At 32.7% G+C, this 18,314-nt stretch overlaps 1 protein-coding gene across 1 annotated transcript; it reads left to right on the top strand.

Moving 5' to 3' along the window:
- The first annotated feature begins 1,035 nt into the window (after nt 1–1,035).
- On the top strand, nt 1,036–8,489 carry LOC115874679 (kielin/chordin-like protein). Its single transcript, XM_030889898.1, has 5 exons — nt 1,036–1,324; nt 5,168–5,323; nt 5,504–5,563; nt 8,167–8,301; nt 8,356–8,489. Exons 1-5 carry the CDS (start codon nt 1,123–1,125, stop codon nt 8,394–8,396), a joined length of 594 nt encoding a protein of 197 aa, XP_030745758.1. The 5' UTR covers nt 1,036–1,122; the 3' UTR covers nt 8,397–8,489.
- Nucleotides 8,490–18,314: the final 9,825 nt, after the last annotated feature.

Below are 18,314 nucleotides of genomic sequence, written 5' to 3'. Positions count from 1 at the left end.
TACCATTGCATGCAGGCCGCTATCTCGCGATGCGGGACTTAATATCTTACCGCTACTTTACGACAAGTCGTATTCATATACTCCACGCTGTAGTCGTCATTTTGCGGAAATACCCAAGCTCACCTGATGATGGGGTAGGGCCCCGAAACCGGTAGTGAGAGCAGGTTGATCCACATTATGACGAACACAGCGTGGAATTAATTTCTATATTGGCAGTTCAAGGCAAGAAATTCTTATATAATTTAAAATGTATATAATAATATATATATATATATATATATATATATATATATATATATATATATATATATATATATATATATATATATATATATATATATATATATATATATATATACCCCTATGCTTCATCAGGCATTTACTTGAAAGATTATTCAAACTGTGTCATTAACATTTATAATAAATAAGTTTCCATGTTATAATAATTATTTAGAACAGTTTATTTGTATTTAGTATGTATTGAATGCAAAATAAATGTTTTACAAAATATTTTTTTCGCTTTGATAGTCATCTAAACAAGGAACGCGGTAATGAAAATGCGTGAGTTAAGAGCTTCTTAACTCACTGACAAAAAATGTTAAGATCCTTTTTTGTAGGTAATTACCTAAGCTTCATTTTTTATCCCAAGAAAATTTTTGTAAATTGCATATTTTGGCGGATGTTTGCGAAAAAGTGATTTTTTGGCTATATGGGACCAAAGCTGGCCGAGCACGTTGTTTCAATTTTTAAAACTATTCCCCAAAAGGTACACAATCCGACTGAAAAGTCCCGGTCGATGAATTAGGCCGTGGTTTTAACCTTCATTAATTTACAGGACTATTAATACTTTTGCTATGTTTGAAAAAACATACTTTATCAGCTTTATGGCCTGAACCATAAACAAATTATTGTTAGCCTTCGCCCAAACTGAAACAGCCCCAATTTAAAAATTCCTTTCAGCATAGTCAGTCGTTTATCAACAAAGCGATAGTCGCGTATTCCAGGTATGCGGGTTAAAGCGGAAGCATTTAAAGCATTCGCGATGCGCACTTCGGCGCAGCCATATATAAAAATGTAGTCGTAAACGCCGGCCCGTTTTGTACTTACATCCGCGGCTCAGTCATGTTTAAGTCGAAAATACTGCTGCAGGCGATATTCCTGCTGGGAATTTCCTTGGTTAATTTTTCATCCGAGCATATTGTCTGCAAGATAAAAAGGAATTGCACGGAGGTGCACTGTCCTTTGTTGAATTGTACCAATTCTTCGTTGTTGTTGCCTCCCAGGTGCGGGGAGTGTTGTCTTAGGTGTAATACTTCAGTACCAGGTAGGATATTGCTGCTTATATTTTAACAAAAAGATAAAAAATAAAGTAAAACTTGTACAGGGTGAGTCAACGATTGAATATCATTATCTCATTTGTTTTGAGATTTGCAAAGAAATGTGAAATGGAAAAATTATGTGCACATTTTAAAATTATAGTAGAATACACACAGGATGCTTAAAAAAAGCGTGGTGGATACAATATTTAGTTTACCTAGTTTTTTATTTTATTACATATTAGATTCTCCGTAAAATTCTATAACTTTTCTATATACCAGGTGCGTCTGAAAAGTGGCTCAACCCTATGCCTTTTTTATTTTTTCAGTTAAAAAAAAAACAAGATTTGGTATGTTAGTATATGACATAAATGAGGATTGATTGATGTATTCAATTATTTCCGGTCACTTCCTGTTTCGCCGGAAATGACTACAACTTTTGGTTTTTAAATTACACCCTTGTATTTTTTAACATTTGATACAAAATCAAATTCTGAATAGAATATGATGGCATATGTCAACTTTTGACATTTTCAATTAGAAAAAATAGCATTTTAAATTTTAATTTAGAGAACTATGACCATAAATGTAAGGACAATTTGGCTCAATTTGAATATTTGAATACCTAGAGTGTGGTACCAAATTATTCGTAAAAATATGCTTTTTCAAAATGTATAGTTAAAATTATTAAAATTATTCTTTTTAAGCAAGAATGTCAAAAGTTAACATATGATATGTCATTCTATTCAGAGTGTCATTGTCTATCGAATAAAGTAAAAAAAAATACCGAGGGCCCCATTTAAAAATCAAAAGTTGCAGTCATTTCCGGTGAAACAGGAAGTGACCGAAAACAATTTTATTGAACACGTCCAATCAATCCTAATTTATATAATATACTAACATTTCAAATCCCGTTTTTTTTATCTGAAAAAATAAAAAAACTTATAGGGGTGAGCAACTTTAGGGACGCACCCGGTATTTAAAGTGTTCCTAATTTAGTCGTGTTGCAGATATTTGCTGTATTATATTACTTATGGGATTATTAACGGTAAAATATCAGACCAAAATCATTATTAGGTGGCTTTCATAAAAATTTACTGTTGAAAGAGCTATATGTAATACTCTCGGTAATACCTATAATACCGCGAATATCTGCAAAACCGTTAAAAATTTAGGAGCACTTTAAATACAAAAAATGTTCACTTTTATGTAAAAGAAAAATAATATATAGGGTGATTCATTTAAAAAAAATGAAATATAGCATTTTAAATATTGCTGTATTATACCTATGCAAATTTGCAATTTTATAAGTACGTTTTAGAGTATGCGGAATTCCTATTTATATCATAATCTAAGCCTGACTGCGACAAATAATGCGGGGATGCTAAGATGAGATAATGTTTTTAATATAACATATCCTCGGCTTTATGACGAAAAGGCGTATCTCGATTTTTACTTTTCAGGAGAGCAATTTAAAGAAAATCACTTACCTTATTTGGCCAATAAATGTAAAGTCTTTAATTTTTTAATAGTGTTTTTGTATTAACACTTAAACGGAGACATTGAGGAAACGTTCTGAAGATAAATTGTGCGTAAATTCTAATAAATAATTTCTTTTTAGTTGTTTAATAGAGATAGGCCTTTTTGTTATAATAATAATAAATTTCTTTCCGAACGAATAGTACACATACGCCCATGTAAAATAAATTCAAAAATGATGGTAAAGTGTTCTTAATAAGGAAAAAAAATACAATATTCACATTGTGGAATACATACCAGAAAATACAATACATACATACAGAAAAAATCTGAAAATCACCAAAAAATCAGAAACAAATATTTTTAAATACTTTTATTCGGGTTGGATTAGATCAACTGAAAACAAAGCCAATTTTCATTCCAGAAGCAAAGACAGTAATAAATTAAAATACACTTATCTAGCTTATTTTAATAATATTGTTTTTTATACAAAAATACATTTTTTAACTAATATATTTTTAGTAATTATTTTAGTTAATTGAGGGCATTAATACAAGGCATTTAAACTCACGGTCCATTTAATAAAAACCAAACTAAACAAAAACAAAACATGTTTATAACAGTTTCTGTTTTCCCTGTTCAATGATAACAAATTCGACTTCCATTCTACCGTGTTTATGCAGGATGATGATAGGCACAATAAATAAAATTTTCCAAAAATTGACAGGGATGACAATGCCAATGGCCTGACGATAATGAGATAAAAATTATTGTATTTTTCGGGCAAGTTTTTGGTTCGCTAAAATGTTCTTAGGGAAATTATAATTTCGGGAATTTTTCCATTAGGGCAATTTTCGTTTCGTTGTTTTGCTTTCGATCAATTTTTCTTCGGCCATTTATTCTCGGACAATCTTTTGCATACCCGATACAGCTATATGCAGAGTCTAGCTCATTCTAACAATGGTTTTTGGCAAAAAAACAGACTCAAAATCACACTATAAAAGAGAGCTGCTGCCATGTTAGAAGTTTTATTTTGTCCCAAGCAACCATCAGAAAATAATTAGGTAGAATGGTTTGATTTTCTCTCGCATGCATTTTCATAACTTAAAACAAAAGGACCTATCTCAAATTCCATCTTTCTTGTAGTATAACAATTGGTCGAGGGGTGTCTCACTATTGGAATTACATGTACATTTTCTTGGCAGTCGCTGGCAGTCATTGGCAGTCTTATGACAGTCGCCTATAATAATTACATGGCAGTCATAGGCAGTCTTCTTCGTAGTCATTGGCACTCGCTTGACAGTGAAAGATTATTTTGGCAGTACGTGTACATTTTTTACCCGAGTGAGACACCCCTCGTAATTGGTATAACAATTGATATAACAAAGAGCCCTATCTCAACATACGTCATAACGAAGAATTGTAATATTTGAGATGGGGCAAATTTTTAAACGAATATAAAATGAAAAAGGTACAATATTGAGATGCGCAAATTCGCTATGTTAAAATATGACCCATTGGGCATGTCATGACGTTGATATCTCAAAATCGCCAAAAATCGAGATACGCCTTTTCGTCATAAAGCCGACGATATTTTCCTAATAATATATCACATTTTATCATTAATTTTTGTTATTAAAAATTAGTTTTGAAGTGAAACTTGTTTACCGGCGATGAGAGAGTAAAATTCAAGGCCGTGACACACCATGGCCTTGAGACGACATGGCCATGCCTTGACGCACGAGCTAGCGAGAAAAAAGTGGCAAAGATCGCGCCAACAACAAAAAATATTTGATTTAAAGCTAAGAAAAGCATTATAATAAACTTGATACTGTACCTGGTTACTAATATCCTCTGGTTGTGTGCTAGGAAGTACATTTCCATGCATATTTTTATCGATAGATTTGTAGCTTCTGAATAACGGTCTAGGTAAAGCATTTAGCTCATTTGCAAGCTCAGAATTAGAATTATTAGAGTTAAGCAACTCGCATTTTCATTGGAGGACATTGTCATATTTATTTCAAACCAATAATCAACGAGAATATTCGTATAGTTTAACAAAATTACTTTAATCACTATAAATACGAATTGTTGTTTAAGTTCAAAATTTTTTCTCTTCTTAAATAAATTTAAGCGTTAACATTCTTAGGAATTTTCATAAAAGCCGGCCGGTTTTAAGTGGTATTCCACAAAATTTTCAGGGTATTGAAGAAGCAGAAAGTGTGTAGATTACAAAAATAAATTGAAAATAAAAACATGTCCTTTAAATCCTCCAATTTAATAGTCGTTAGTAAGAAATTTTACTTCAAATATGCGCACATAGTGCACACACATTTTTTATTCAATTATTTAATGTTAATTTTTTTATTTAGGTGTATCATCTATAAATAGCACCATTGGTGTTACAGATTGTCCAATAAAAGTCAACTGTCTGTTGCCTTGTCGTCCACTTCAATGTCCTCTTAACGCAACCATTGTTCCTCCAAAATGTGGCCAATGTTGCCCAACATGTAAACCTAGTACAGAAGGTAACTCATAGACTTATTTAAAATACATTATACTTACGTATTCTATTAAAAAAAAAATCATAATTTCTGGATCACATTTCTGGAAACGTGTTGTCTTAGCATAAAAAATGATTAGAAAGATCTAATAACGACAGAATATAAGGATTAATGATGATAATTTGAAAGATTTATTTTTCACAGATACTGGTTCCAACAACTCAACATCTAGTTATAACTCTACCTCGGCACCAACAAAACCATGTAAGTTATTTAAATTATATTTTCTGTCTCTTTATTTGACTCTAAATTTAGCCAAACCTAATCAAAAATACCATACGATAAAAAAACGGCGTCAAAGACGGCTGGGGAATGATAACCGATAATAATTTTGACGAGATCAAGCTCTATACGTTACTTACTTGGCCCGTACTCGCTATTATCTTTAATGGCATTTACTACCTGTTGGACTTAAGAAGGTTTTTTAATATCCTTAGAAAATTTAGTCTTATTAATATTTATTAAAACCAAATTTAAGTGTTTTTAGTCTGGTTTTTAGAGTTTTAACCAGTGTCGATCTGACATTACGACTATAATAGTAACCAAAGCCACCTCTATATTAAAAAATAATATCATCGTGTAACGATAGTTGAAAAAATTGCAAATTGTTGGTGGCAAGTTCATTTTTTCCCTCTTACACATTAACCAAGACATGTATTGGCACATGAGTCAGAAAACAAAATGCTCAGGAGGCATGGTTCTGATCGAAAAATAATGTTTTAAGAAAACTTGAAACCCCTGCTTGAAGCTGCTTAAATTATGCTGCTTATTGTTGATACCCCTGCTTGAGAAAATGACAAAATTATTACACTGGATGTTTTAAAGCTAGGGTAAAAACAACCCTTCAATTAACCCTGTATAATAAGCCAAATACAAAGTTTATAAAAAACTGAGTTTATGAATTAAAGTTGATAGATTTATTTACACACATGGCCAAAATTATTGCCTTATAACGATATTTTTATTTTATTTTGGACCTAATATATATTTTTGGACATATTGGCTTACTACACGACTAACTAATATAAAATTAAAGATCTAAGTGAAACTAGGCTGTTATTATAATTTTATTTCATAATCAGTGAAAATCAACAAAAACAAATTTCATTTTAAACAGAAAATATTGAAAACAATTTTAATTATTTCTCACAACTAATAGTCTTTATTGCCTACTCGAGCCTCAATGACGTGGCATGCTCTCAATTAAGTTGTCCAGAAGAAGGAGGAAATGTTGACGAATGGTTTACCAGGTTTCGCGCGCAGCAATTTTCAATTCATTTAAGGTATGGATATCTGGACACATCGGTGGCCCACCACAGTTTTCTTATACTCTCTTTCTCACAAAATTCGCGAACCGCTAAAGTGCGATAGGGAGGAGCATTATCATCCATGTAAACAAATTCATCCCCCACTGCATTATACCTGCCCATACTATAATGCTTCTCCCTTGAAACGGGACACGGGGTTGAGCTGCATTCAAGCGTGCTCGTCTTCCAGATGGTTTTCAGATCAAAGTTCGTCGCGAGTCTGACACTAGGCCTATTCTTGTTTAATTCCTATTAGGTCAGGGGATTGGGTCTTGTAATTAATAATAATAATAATAACAATCATCATCTTTATTTCACACTGTGTATGAATTTACAGAGAATCTGAAAATATATCACAAAGGAAATGGTGTCACAGAAAATGAAGGTCTTAAAAATGTATTTTTTTTTCTATAAATAAACTATTTTATCATACCCACACACATGCCTATGTCCCCTCCAGAAAGTCTCTAACCGAGTATGGTTCCATACCAATGATAAGTGCCTTAAGGTTTTGTTTGAATCTTCTAAAATTTGATATTTCTTTTATATTATTTGGTAGTTTATTGAATAACCTGAGACACATATAATATGGATTCCTCTCAGTCAGAGTCAATCTGTGTACTGGGTAATTTACATTTAGGGTTCTGGTGTTATACCCATGAGATATCTGTAAATCAAATGAATCCCTATTTTTAAAAAAGAAAATCAGAGCTTCATAAATATAAACTCCATGCACCGTCATCAAACTCTCATTCTTGAAAGTCCTCGGCAACTATCTCTATACTTCATATTTTTCATTGTCCTCAGCAGTCGCTTTTGAACAACAAATATCTTCTGTAGGTCTCTATTTCTACCCCAAAAAATGATTCCATACCTCAACACCGATAAGAAATTTGCATAATATAATATCTTAATAGTATTATAGTCCACATATCTTTTAACAACTCTTATCCCGTAACATATAGCATTTAGTCGTTTTAACAGAGAGCTTATGTGGTCTGACCAATCCATAAACTCTTCAACCTCGTTGATTTTTTTTAATAATCGCTTAACATCGCTTTGTTTAACTTCTACAATTTCAGCTATTGCAACTTGCCGGTAGCCCTGTTGAGACAGTGTTACTATTCTGACTCTATTAAACTGTGAAATAATGTTTCTAGGCATTTTAAGGCCACAACAATGGCCAAATTTCTTCTGAAAACCAAGAGACCACAAATCGAAATGTGCAAGAATTTGTAATAATATTGGGTCTAAACGATAAACAGTGTTTACCATATCCATTTTAACAAAAAAATGTTTATTACGGATTATCAAAGCTATATATAAAAAATATTCTTTAAATTCCTTTCCGTATATTTTTAAACGATATATGCAATAAATTTGGCCATGTGTGTATATACAGTTTGTTAAAAATTGATAAAAATAGGGCTAAAATTAATTATTAAATAAAATTCTCCACGTAAAACAGAAATTGGTTTCTTAAAACACGTTTCTTATTAGATATCGCCGATGATTCGAAAAATGGAACGTCTTGTCTTGCTGTAGTATGTCCTGAATTGGATTGCGCATTGAATGCCACACTGATCAGGCCCGGACCTGGAGAATGCTGTCCTAAGTGCATTACGAATACTACTCGTACGTAGAACACCTTTATTATTAAACCGCATTTCTAAAATTTCTTTGTTTCAGTTCCGACTATTCTAGATAATACAACGGCCAGTGAACCATAAAAATATGTTTTAACATAGTTTACAGTGTTAGTGATATAGTTTATCTATGTATTTAAATTTTAATGTTAATAAATACAAAAAAAAACGATAAAAGTGTGCTTTATATTTGCTTTGTCCAACCTTGAAAGTCAAACAACTATTAAAATGTAAATAAGGTAATCGCAAAACAATTTCCGATGCACGTCATCAACTTTGTGTGACAAGCGATGGCGACAGCGCTGCTAGATTGTGATGGATTTATGAGATGAATCTTAAATTAAAACTGGCAAAAAATATATTTATTATATCATTTTTTAAATATTTTTACGTTTTATTTTTAACTTAATAACTAATATTTTAGTAATTAATTGATTTATCTGCTTTATAGCTTATTTTACTTATCTATACTAATATATAAAATCCTTAAGTGACTCACTGATTAATCATGATCTTGCTCAAACCAATCAACATAAGAAGCTCAATTTTGGCACACAGGTTGATTCTAGGGTGTTTTTTTTTTAATATTTTTACGTTTTATTTTTAACTTAATAAATAATATTTTAGTAATTAATTGATTTATCTGCTTTATAGCTTATTTTACTTATCTATACTAATATATAAAATCCTTAAGTGACTCACTGATTAATCACGATCTTGCTCAAACCACTCAACGTAAGAAGCTCAATTTTGGCACACAGGTTGATTCTAGGGTGTATGTAGAGGTTCGATAAGAAAGGATTTTTCGAAATTCCAGTTCCAAGGAGGTGAAACCACCCCTCAAATATTACAATATTTTTTGTTTAAAAACCGGTGAGTTTTTCGGAAAAACTCTTAAACACGTAGTATATTTTATTTTGTTGTTTTACATATTGTAAGATTTTTTAAAAATTTATACAGAGCGTTTCATAAAATATGACCAATGAGTAATCACGATTCTGCTTAAACTGCTTGACGTTTAAAGCTGATTTTTGGTAAACGGATTGACAGTGGAGTGTAGAGGTTTGATAAGGAGGGGTTTCTCAAATATTACAATATTTGTTTTTTAAAAAACGGTTAGTCTTTCAGGAAAACGCTTGAACACGCATAATTTATTTTGTTTTTTTACATATTTTAAATTTTTTTAAAAAATCATACAGGGTGTTCCAAAAAGTTGGGTAATTGATTAACCATGATTCTGCTTAAACTGCTTTACGTAAAAGCTTATTTTTGGCAAACGGATTTTTGAAAGTCAAATTCCAACGAGATGAAACTAGCCCTCAAATATTACCAAGTTATATAATAATATCGCCATATTGTTTTTTCTCATGTTGACATCAATGTGAGAAAATTTTATCCAGTTTATATGTTAATGGAAATTCTTGCTTTGCTTTATCGTCATCAATACAAATGATTAATTGGATGCGAACGAAGTCGCGGGTACACGCTAGTTACTTATAAAAATGCTTCGGCATATTTTCAACACACAATGAAATACAAAAACTAGATACTAGATACCTATCTACAACTAGATAGTTCTTAAATTCTTTAAGAACTGTTTGTGCTTAAAAGTACAATTTAAAAAAAATACTATGACAATAGGCAAAAAACGAGAATTACTCAGAAAGATTCAACAACAACGTAACACGATATTATACAAAATAATGACTGACAGTAGGATAATTGTCAAATAGTAAACGACAATCTTGCTGAAATGTGACCCAACATGGCGATAATAAAATTCGGTTTAAAATAACTTTTGCCCCTTTAATCTAACTAAAATATCTGTTACAATCATTTGCTCTATAAAGTAAAATGAAGAGCTGCTCGTTATCTTAAATTATACAACAAATTTAAACATTTTTGGCAAAATTTCATTAGTGTCAATGTTTATTATGATTGATGACGTGCATCGGAAAATGTTTTGGGATTACATTACGTCGCAAAAATCAATACATACTTTTTTGTGACGTATGAAAAAAAATACATTCTTGAAAAGAAAACCGTTATTTTACGTTCGATTTTAAGCAGTGATTTTTTCGACACGATCTCGTCATAATTTCTCGAACGGCATTACAGAGTGAAAAAGAAAGATGAAAGGACGACGTGGAGCGGCAAAGTTACCGGAAGATTTATGGAAGATCGGAGTGGGCCTCCTCTTTTTCGAGAGCTACGAGGAGGGATGCGGTCCCCCGCCCCCCACGAGAGAGTGCTGCGAAAGAGTTATGAGAACCTTATAAATAGCAAAGCGATATATTAAGCGAGTACAATACTGTAAGCGACAAGGGCCCGGATTAACGCCGACTCGCAGAGATTTAATGCAGTTTTGTTACTTCTAAGCGGCTACTAAGAGTCGAGTTTACGAGGGGACGATCCCACAATTTTTCGATTTTTCATCTTTCACTCGCTCAGCAAAATATCGCTTTTTTGGTTCATTCAATGCTTTCAATGTACCGTTCATTAATTTCCAGATTGGCATTTATTTTATACACGGCGATTTCGAATTAAATGCATTACCGCTTATCGAATGTAAAACCGCACAAAATGTTTCGGGATTTTGTGCGGTTACATACTTACCGAATAATACTTTTACCTGACACAAAATGCGTTACCCGGCAACACTACGACTCAGAAGGAGGATTACTGTTGCCGCTATCGCATTCAGTGTCAGGCAAAAGTATTAGGTAATCCCGAAACATCGAGTTGTATTCAAAAAATTATACAACGAAATAAAGTACATTATATATCCTTCTTAACTTAAACATTTTTATTATAATAATTAATATTTACAAAACTACAATTGTTATAGTGAAAACTTGAACCATTGGAGGAATTATTACCATAGGTTGGAGGTGTTTGAATTTGGACTTCAGCATTTGAAGTAGATGACAGTGTATTTTCGGCTCTCATTTGCGACAAAATCTTCATATCGTCCCATTGCTGCCAAAAGTCACTAACTTACTTTTTATTACTTCCGAGAAAAACGCGTCTAAAGATGAATTGCATTGCATAAAATGTTATAGTTAGTAACTATTCGGTATTAAAATACAACATAAATAGCCAGAAATCGTAGTTAATGACTTTTTCAATCGATTCTCCGCTTCAAAATACAGTTAGTGATTTTCAGGTTCGGAAAAATGTTAGATAGTGACTTTTGGCAGCAATAGGACGATATGATCCTGCTCGCTGAGCTGGAGATAGGGAGTAACAGAACTTATAGAACTATGGCCCGTTATTTTGATGACTTCCTGGAGATTAACACCTGAACTGCTAAGAGAACTTACTGTTGAAGCTCTGTTAGAGTGATTCGTGATTTTTTTATTTTTAGTATCTAGGCCGATGTTGATTGCTCCCATTTTTGTCCAGTTTCTTATAATGTTAATACTTGCTGGATAATTCTTGAACCACGGGGAATTATCATTCTGTTTCCATTTCTTATTGACCGTCAAAAATAATCGATTAGTTTTAATGTTTGCGCGCCTCTTTTGGACATTGGCTTAAAATATAATCGCATACAAGCAATACAAGCCACTTACTTTCGCATGTTTGATTTAAATATTGGATTGTATTCCAGACAACCGGTACTAGCCCCGTTATTATATTTTTCCTCCTTAAAATATTCCAATAGCAAAAAACTGCTTTATTTCCTCTCCATGCTAGTTCGGATGCAGCTATGTGGAAAAATTTCCGTTGAAGCCCATCTGGAGTATTTTCATCCAAACTTAAGGCCATTTTTTCTATTTCCTGTCTCGTCAAAGCTGTGGAACTCTCCTTTCGTGCACCAGGTACTGCCTGCAACTCTTTTCGTTTTGCGTGGCGGACAAGACGGGCGCTTTGAAAAACCATGTCATTGAATGGATCTATGCGGCGATTATATTTTTCAAAATATAGTTCCTGGAACATTTTGGCCGTTTTGTGCCATAAAACATTGACCACACCTTCTTTATAATGGCTTCCATCTGATTTTTGCATATTATATGCCCAGTCTTTTAAAATGTTGCAAAAATCCTCGTCTGTTATCGTTTTCTCAATTTTGAAACTTCGTGCAATGTAAAACTCAGTAAACTGCTTCCATACATATTTGTCTGAACGCTCGGTATTTCTTCGCTTCACATTTTTAATAGCATCGTCGACTTGAGGCAACAAAATTTTACCAAATCTTTCTTTTGTCATTTTGTAATAAGAATTGACCGGATATTTTGTGGAACTGACAGAAATGACTTCTAAATTAATATTTCAAAAAATGATAATTACAATATGGCCACCAAGCTGTAACGTTTTTAGTTCGTTACATGTCTTTTTTATATATAATATATGATGTCTGGCCTATCATCACCGGATTCCCTCTCGTTCAGGCCGGATAGTTATTTGGCAGGCTTGGCGTAATTTTTACGTTCCCTAGTTACCAACCCTGCTATCGTTTCACTGTTCTGTGGAGGCGCGCGCTGTCAATATCTTTGTCATATGTCAAGGCGCCTCTCTGCGTTTTAACCTCACTTTGTTTTTGGCCACGGTTGCAAATCCTGCTTTTAGAAATGGCAATTTAAAATTACAGTTGAGGGTTGGAACCTTTGGTGTTAAACAGCAAAATAAAAACACTAAATCACCACAATACACCAAAACACTTTTACTTTTACACTGGACGCGCGTTTCGCTAACCATGTTAGCATCATCAGCAGATGATTATAAACTAAAGTACAATCTACGGATGATGCTAACATGATTAGCGAAACGCGCGTCCAGTGTAAAAGTAAAAGTGTTTTGGTGTATTGTGGTGATTTAGTGTTTTTATTTTGATGGCAATTTAAATCTTGCTGCAAAATCTGAATCAGCTGCCATTTCGAAGCAACAGGTAAAAATGAGATATTATCTTTTTTGATTCGTTATTATTACTGCGTATTTTTAGGGTAGAGTTTTGGATGTCCCAACCTAACTTGTATTTGTATTCTGCTGGCAAGTTGGCCTTTTCTTTTGTCCTCCAAAATGTCACATGGAAGAAAGGACATGTTCTTTATTATTTAGTGAGCCCTCGGAAGTAATTCGAGGTAGGTTCATTTTGTTTATTAGACCTTGTTTGATTTTAAACAAGAGTTTCGTATTTTTAGGGTCCAAGGTACGGACTATTTACAAGGTACGGGCATTATCCAAGGTCCAAGACTATTCAATGTACGGATAGTGTTCCCCTATACCGTTGTCTTATGGACGGACTGTGTCCAAGGTTATGGTCCAAGCTTATGGCCCAGGTTACGGACATTATTCAAGGTCCTAGTAGTGTTCCAAGGTAGGGGTAGTGTCCCCATATTGTCACAGTATGGATACAGCGTAGGCCCCATGCTGCTTCGCTCCCGTTTCTAAGCCAGTTAGTAGTTACGGCTGTATCAATTCATGGTGTCCTCATTCAGGCTTGTTGTATTGGATGGCCGAGTGCAGAGATGCGAGACCACCTCACGCTGCTACTCTTTGAAACAGGATTGCCTCAAGAATAGCTAAGTGTAGATTTAGGTTCTGGTTTTCAGTTGATTTTAACTTAATAACGTACATTTTAAATAATATCGTACAGACTATATTTAGTGGTTAGATTATTAAGAACATTTATGTCGATTTAGTAGTTACAATATGATTTAGATCTTATGTTTCATTACATTACGCCTTGTAATAGTATTTAACCACCCCCCTATAATAATTATTAAAATTGTACAATGCTATTTACCATCAGAATTCATCAATATAATAAATATAACCATTAGTTTTAAGTGATATAACCAATATCTGTATTTTTTTGTTTATTGTTATTGATTAGTTTTCTCTCTAGTAAAATACTTTATCCACGACTGCTCTCCGATGAAAAGCTGCCGTTCTCAATGGTAATGTTTTATAAAAAAACGCTACAAAACGCTAATCACTTGAATGATTATCATTTATTAATCATATCCTTCTATATAGGAAAAATATACATAAAGTTCTATAATCTATTATAGTCTTTCCAATGACAAGATCCGTTTCAGTGATAGATGTGTCTGTCATTTTATTTTCAAATTAGTTTAATTTTATTTTACAAAGAAATCAGTTGGTACAATTGGAACGCTGAGTGACAAGTGATTACTTCAAAATATTGTGAAAAAAAAACTTTATAAAATTGGAAAAATCTAATCGAGTGATTTTATTACAAACAATTACAGTATGTGTTAATACAAAACAAGCAAGGGTGTATTTTAAAAACACCACATAACAAAAAAAGACATAAAAAAGATTTCCCGCTTTCAAATCGTGTTTCAAGCTCAAGCAACTTTCTGCATTTATTGTTACATTTATCACTATAATTATTCAATATGATTATTATTTACCTATCGTGTGCTGCTATTTTAAAGATATTCCAGTTTTTGATATCATACACAAGATAGTATACAAACTTTATTTGTGGCTAAAACAACTCTCTGGTCATAATATCTGGCAAACTGTCTCTGGGCACCGAATATTAACTGTAAACTATGGTCTGGGTCAACGCTTAATTTCCCCTTTGAGCTACACTTAATTTTAAAAAACACGAAACACACGTAATAACACAGTCCAAAATGTAAAATGCACAATATTTGTCATTTCTATTGAATTTGACACAAAATTATAACCTAGAATTTAGCAAGAGTTTGACAACTCTCAAAAATCTTAAGTCGAGTTCATACGCATCGGCGTCCGTTTGTCGTTCATCGTTCCGTTAAGCCAATAATATTGAAATATGATCAGTCATTTTTGAAATAAACCAATAAAACTGATTAAAAACAAGAGATGACGCATGACGGATTTATATATAAACCCTTCCATACTTAACTAAAAAAATATTAGAAACTTTTTTTAGTTAAATAAATGTATTGGTATAGACGTCATCTGCTTTTTTCTTTCATCGTCTGTCGAAATCTTACCTGAGAATAAATACCAATTAAAATTTTAGATACGTCATCGAGGGCGCGATTTTTAAATTCATTGTTGCTAACCATGGACATATTCGGCACCGAACTCACTAAGTGACATTTAAATTTACAGCTGGCGATTCAGGTAGAAGCTCTGCTGTGAAAAAAGCCAAGTAGCTACCACTTGACATTGTCATTCGTTTTGACTATTTAGTTTTGTATTATGAATTTTTCGTTTAAATGAATTGTGTTGTGATACTTTAAGCTTAAACAATTTTACTAGTAGACACTGCAGCCGAACATTGTTCTTTTTAGAACCGCTTTTAGTGTGCAGTGTACAACATGCCGCCTCAGCTTAACAGCCCTTTATGTCCCTTAAGGGCTGTTAAGGAGGTGAGGAGTTTGTCGATATAAATAGTAAATGTTTATGTATTTATAATTAATTAATTTTTGTTTCCTAAAATATTTTGATTAAAAGAAAATATGTAGAAGTAGGCAACGCTGTACCGGTCAAGCTTAATCACGTGGCTAAAAGTTTGTTTGGTATGATCTATATCTTAAAAACTGCTTATATTCTGTCCAAAAATGTGAAACAGACAAAAAATATCATATCAGTTATTGAATAAAAATTTCAGGGTTTACTTAATCATACTTTTCTCTATCGCATTTTCTTTAAAAGCCTTAAAAGAACTTCAAATCGTCACCGGATATTATATCGAAAAATCAACAAAGCGTGACTTTACCAACACAAAACGATAACTAAAACAATAAGTAAATCGTCCGAACAATGCCCGGCTCGAACCTGCTCAGCTGTGAAGAAAAAGAAGGCAACAGTATCCGAGGGTCAAATTTATGACCTTCTGTCAAAAAGTCGATACGATAGGGGATGTGGAGGAGGCACGAAGAAGAGGTGAACAGGACAACGAAAGAGCCTCAGAGCAATACCACTTTAAATACTAGGCCAACGAAGTTATTTCTTCTAGTCCTAGTTTTTGGAAGGGAACCTAATTTTTATGATTCTAAATAATTTTTAAAGTGTTAACGTTGAAATTAAGTGTGGAAGTCTCACTTCGAAAATTTTGGCGTTTGGTCGCTACATTAAATTAATTATACCAGCAGAAAGAAAAATAAAGGTTTAAGTAAAAATAAGATTTTCCTCTCGGAAACGGTAAATAGCTTCGGGTTCATTTAACGATGCCATTCTACGGAAACTGTGATTATTAATAATATTATTTGACATTAGTTGAATCGCCATGAATGTTTGTAGGCATAATATGGATTAATATATGTTTTGGTGCCTGAAGAAGCGACAATAAAGTCGCGAAACGTCGCAAAAACATTATTTCCTTTCGAGCTTCCCAAACACCCACGATTTTTTTCTGCGTACTAACTACTGAGAACAGGGGCGGATACAGAAATTTATTTTAGGGATGGCCCGTAATGTATTTTAGGGGAGGGGGCAAATAAAGGGTAATGTACAATAAGTATTTTAGAGCGCCATTTTTAACCCAAAAGTTTAATATTTAACCCAATTTATAGATTTTAGGGGGGGGGCTTGGATCCATGGGCCCCCCTCTGTATCCGCCACTGACTGGGAACTAACAATAATAATAATTAGTATTCAAGTTAGCATTTATAGATGTATAAAATGAGATTATATCAAGTCTGGAAATTACAAAATTTTCGTTTAACATTTCTTTTTAACAAAATCAAAACTTCATAGTTCCGGAAATTGTTGAATTATGTGCCTATAATCGTAACACACATAATGTACCTAAATTCAACAATTTCCGAATTATGAAGTTGTGATTTTGAGTTGTAAAACAAAAATTTTGTAATTTCTAGACTTGATATAATCTCATTTTATACATCTATAAATGCTAACTTGAAAACTAATGTCAAATATCACAGTTTCCGCAGAATGGCATCGTTAAATGAAAAGAAACATATACAGGGTGGCGCACCTCATTCGCCTCGGTTGATTATACGAGAACGGGAAGATGGGAAACAATTTTTTTGTGGGTATATGTAGAGACGCAATGTGCGTAATTGAAAATAATTTTGAAATGTACAGGGTGTGTCAGAACTAAGATCCATACCAAAGTTATATTTTTTCTTATGGAACACCCGGTATTTTATTTCATATTTGGATTCTTGGACATAAAATAAGGCATTTATTATAAGGGTTTAATATGTTTAAAAGCTTTGGTTTTTGAGATATTTAAAGATATTTAAATATGCATGCTATAATAAAAAAATTTATCATCACCTCGTACATTACTTTTCGGAATTAATTCGTGTGCTGACTTTCAAGCCAGAGAAATAGACTTTAACAAAAAATTTGATTGCTTCCTTAAACGTATACAGGGGTATCAAAAATTGCTGGTCTATTTTAAATATGCATTTTACATAAAAACTTCGTTATTTCAAATACAACACTATGTATTTTTTAAAATAAGTCGAAGCAGATTTAAATGCTCTTTCAAACTATGGGTTTCTTATACCTATCTGGCTCAGATTTTGAATAAAAAGCGATTTTTCAATAAAATGGCAATCAAGATGGCTTGTGGCGCCATGGGCATTTGCTAGCGGCAGTTAGTAGCTATTTTCAAAATGTACATTTGTTTATGGACTTTATTTAAATTTATAACAGTTTACTTTTATCTAATTTACCTACAATAGTTTAATAAGTAAGTATTTATTATTTTATCAAGATAAACAAAGAAGTGGTTCTTTTTGATTTATATTACGATGGCTTGTAGATATATTGGATTTTCTATAAAAGAACCAATTAAGGCAAATTCATTTTCTTCACTTCCAACGACAGGTTTCTGCCTAATAGGTTTTTCATATACCACACTACCATCAGCTCTGCGAAATAGGAAAAGTAGTTTTTCAAAGGAACGCTTGTCAAAAAGAATCTTATTTGGATATCTTTGAGCATTAACCCTTCAGACCAACAACCAATTGTCCTCACAAAATAAAATCACTAGAAATATATGCATTCCTTCCGCCAGCAGGTACTGCTTCATTTTTCTTCATAAAATAATAAATACTT

The sequence above is a fragment of the Sitophilus oryzae genome, unplaced genomic scaffold (genome assembly GCF_002938485.1).
Source record: "Sitophilus oryzae breed Bouriz unplaced genomic scaffold, Soryzae_2.0 scaffold_1297_pilon_pilon, whole genome shotgun sequence".
Taxonomy (NCBI): Eukaryota; Metazoa; Arthropoda; class Insecta; order Coleoptera; family Curculionidae; genus Sitophilus; species Sitophilus oryzae.
The sequence above is the reverse complement of the archived record's forward strand: the minus strand, read 5'-3'. Positions and strand labels throughout refer to the sequence as shown.

Coding starts and splice junctions, on each gene's coding strand:
- LOC115874679 (XM_030889898.1), top strand. CDS start 1,123: ATGTTTAAGTCGAAAATACTGCTGCAGGCGATATTCCTGCTGGGAATT. Junction 1,325..5,167: donor GTGTAATACTTCAGTACCAG/GTAGGATATTGC, acceptor TTTTTTATTTAG/GTGTATCATCTATAAATAGC. Junction 5,324..5,503: donor ATGTAAACCTAGTACAGAAG/GTAACTCATAGA, acceptor TATTTTTCACAG/ATACTGGTTCCAACAACTCA.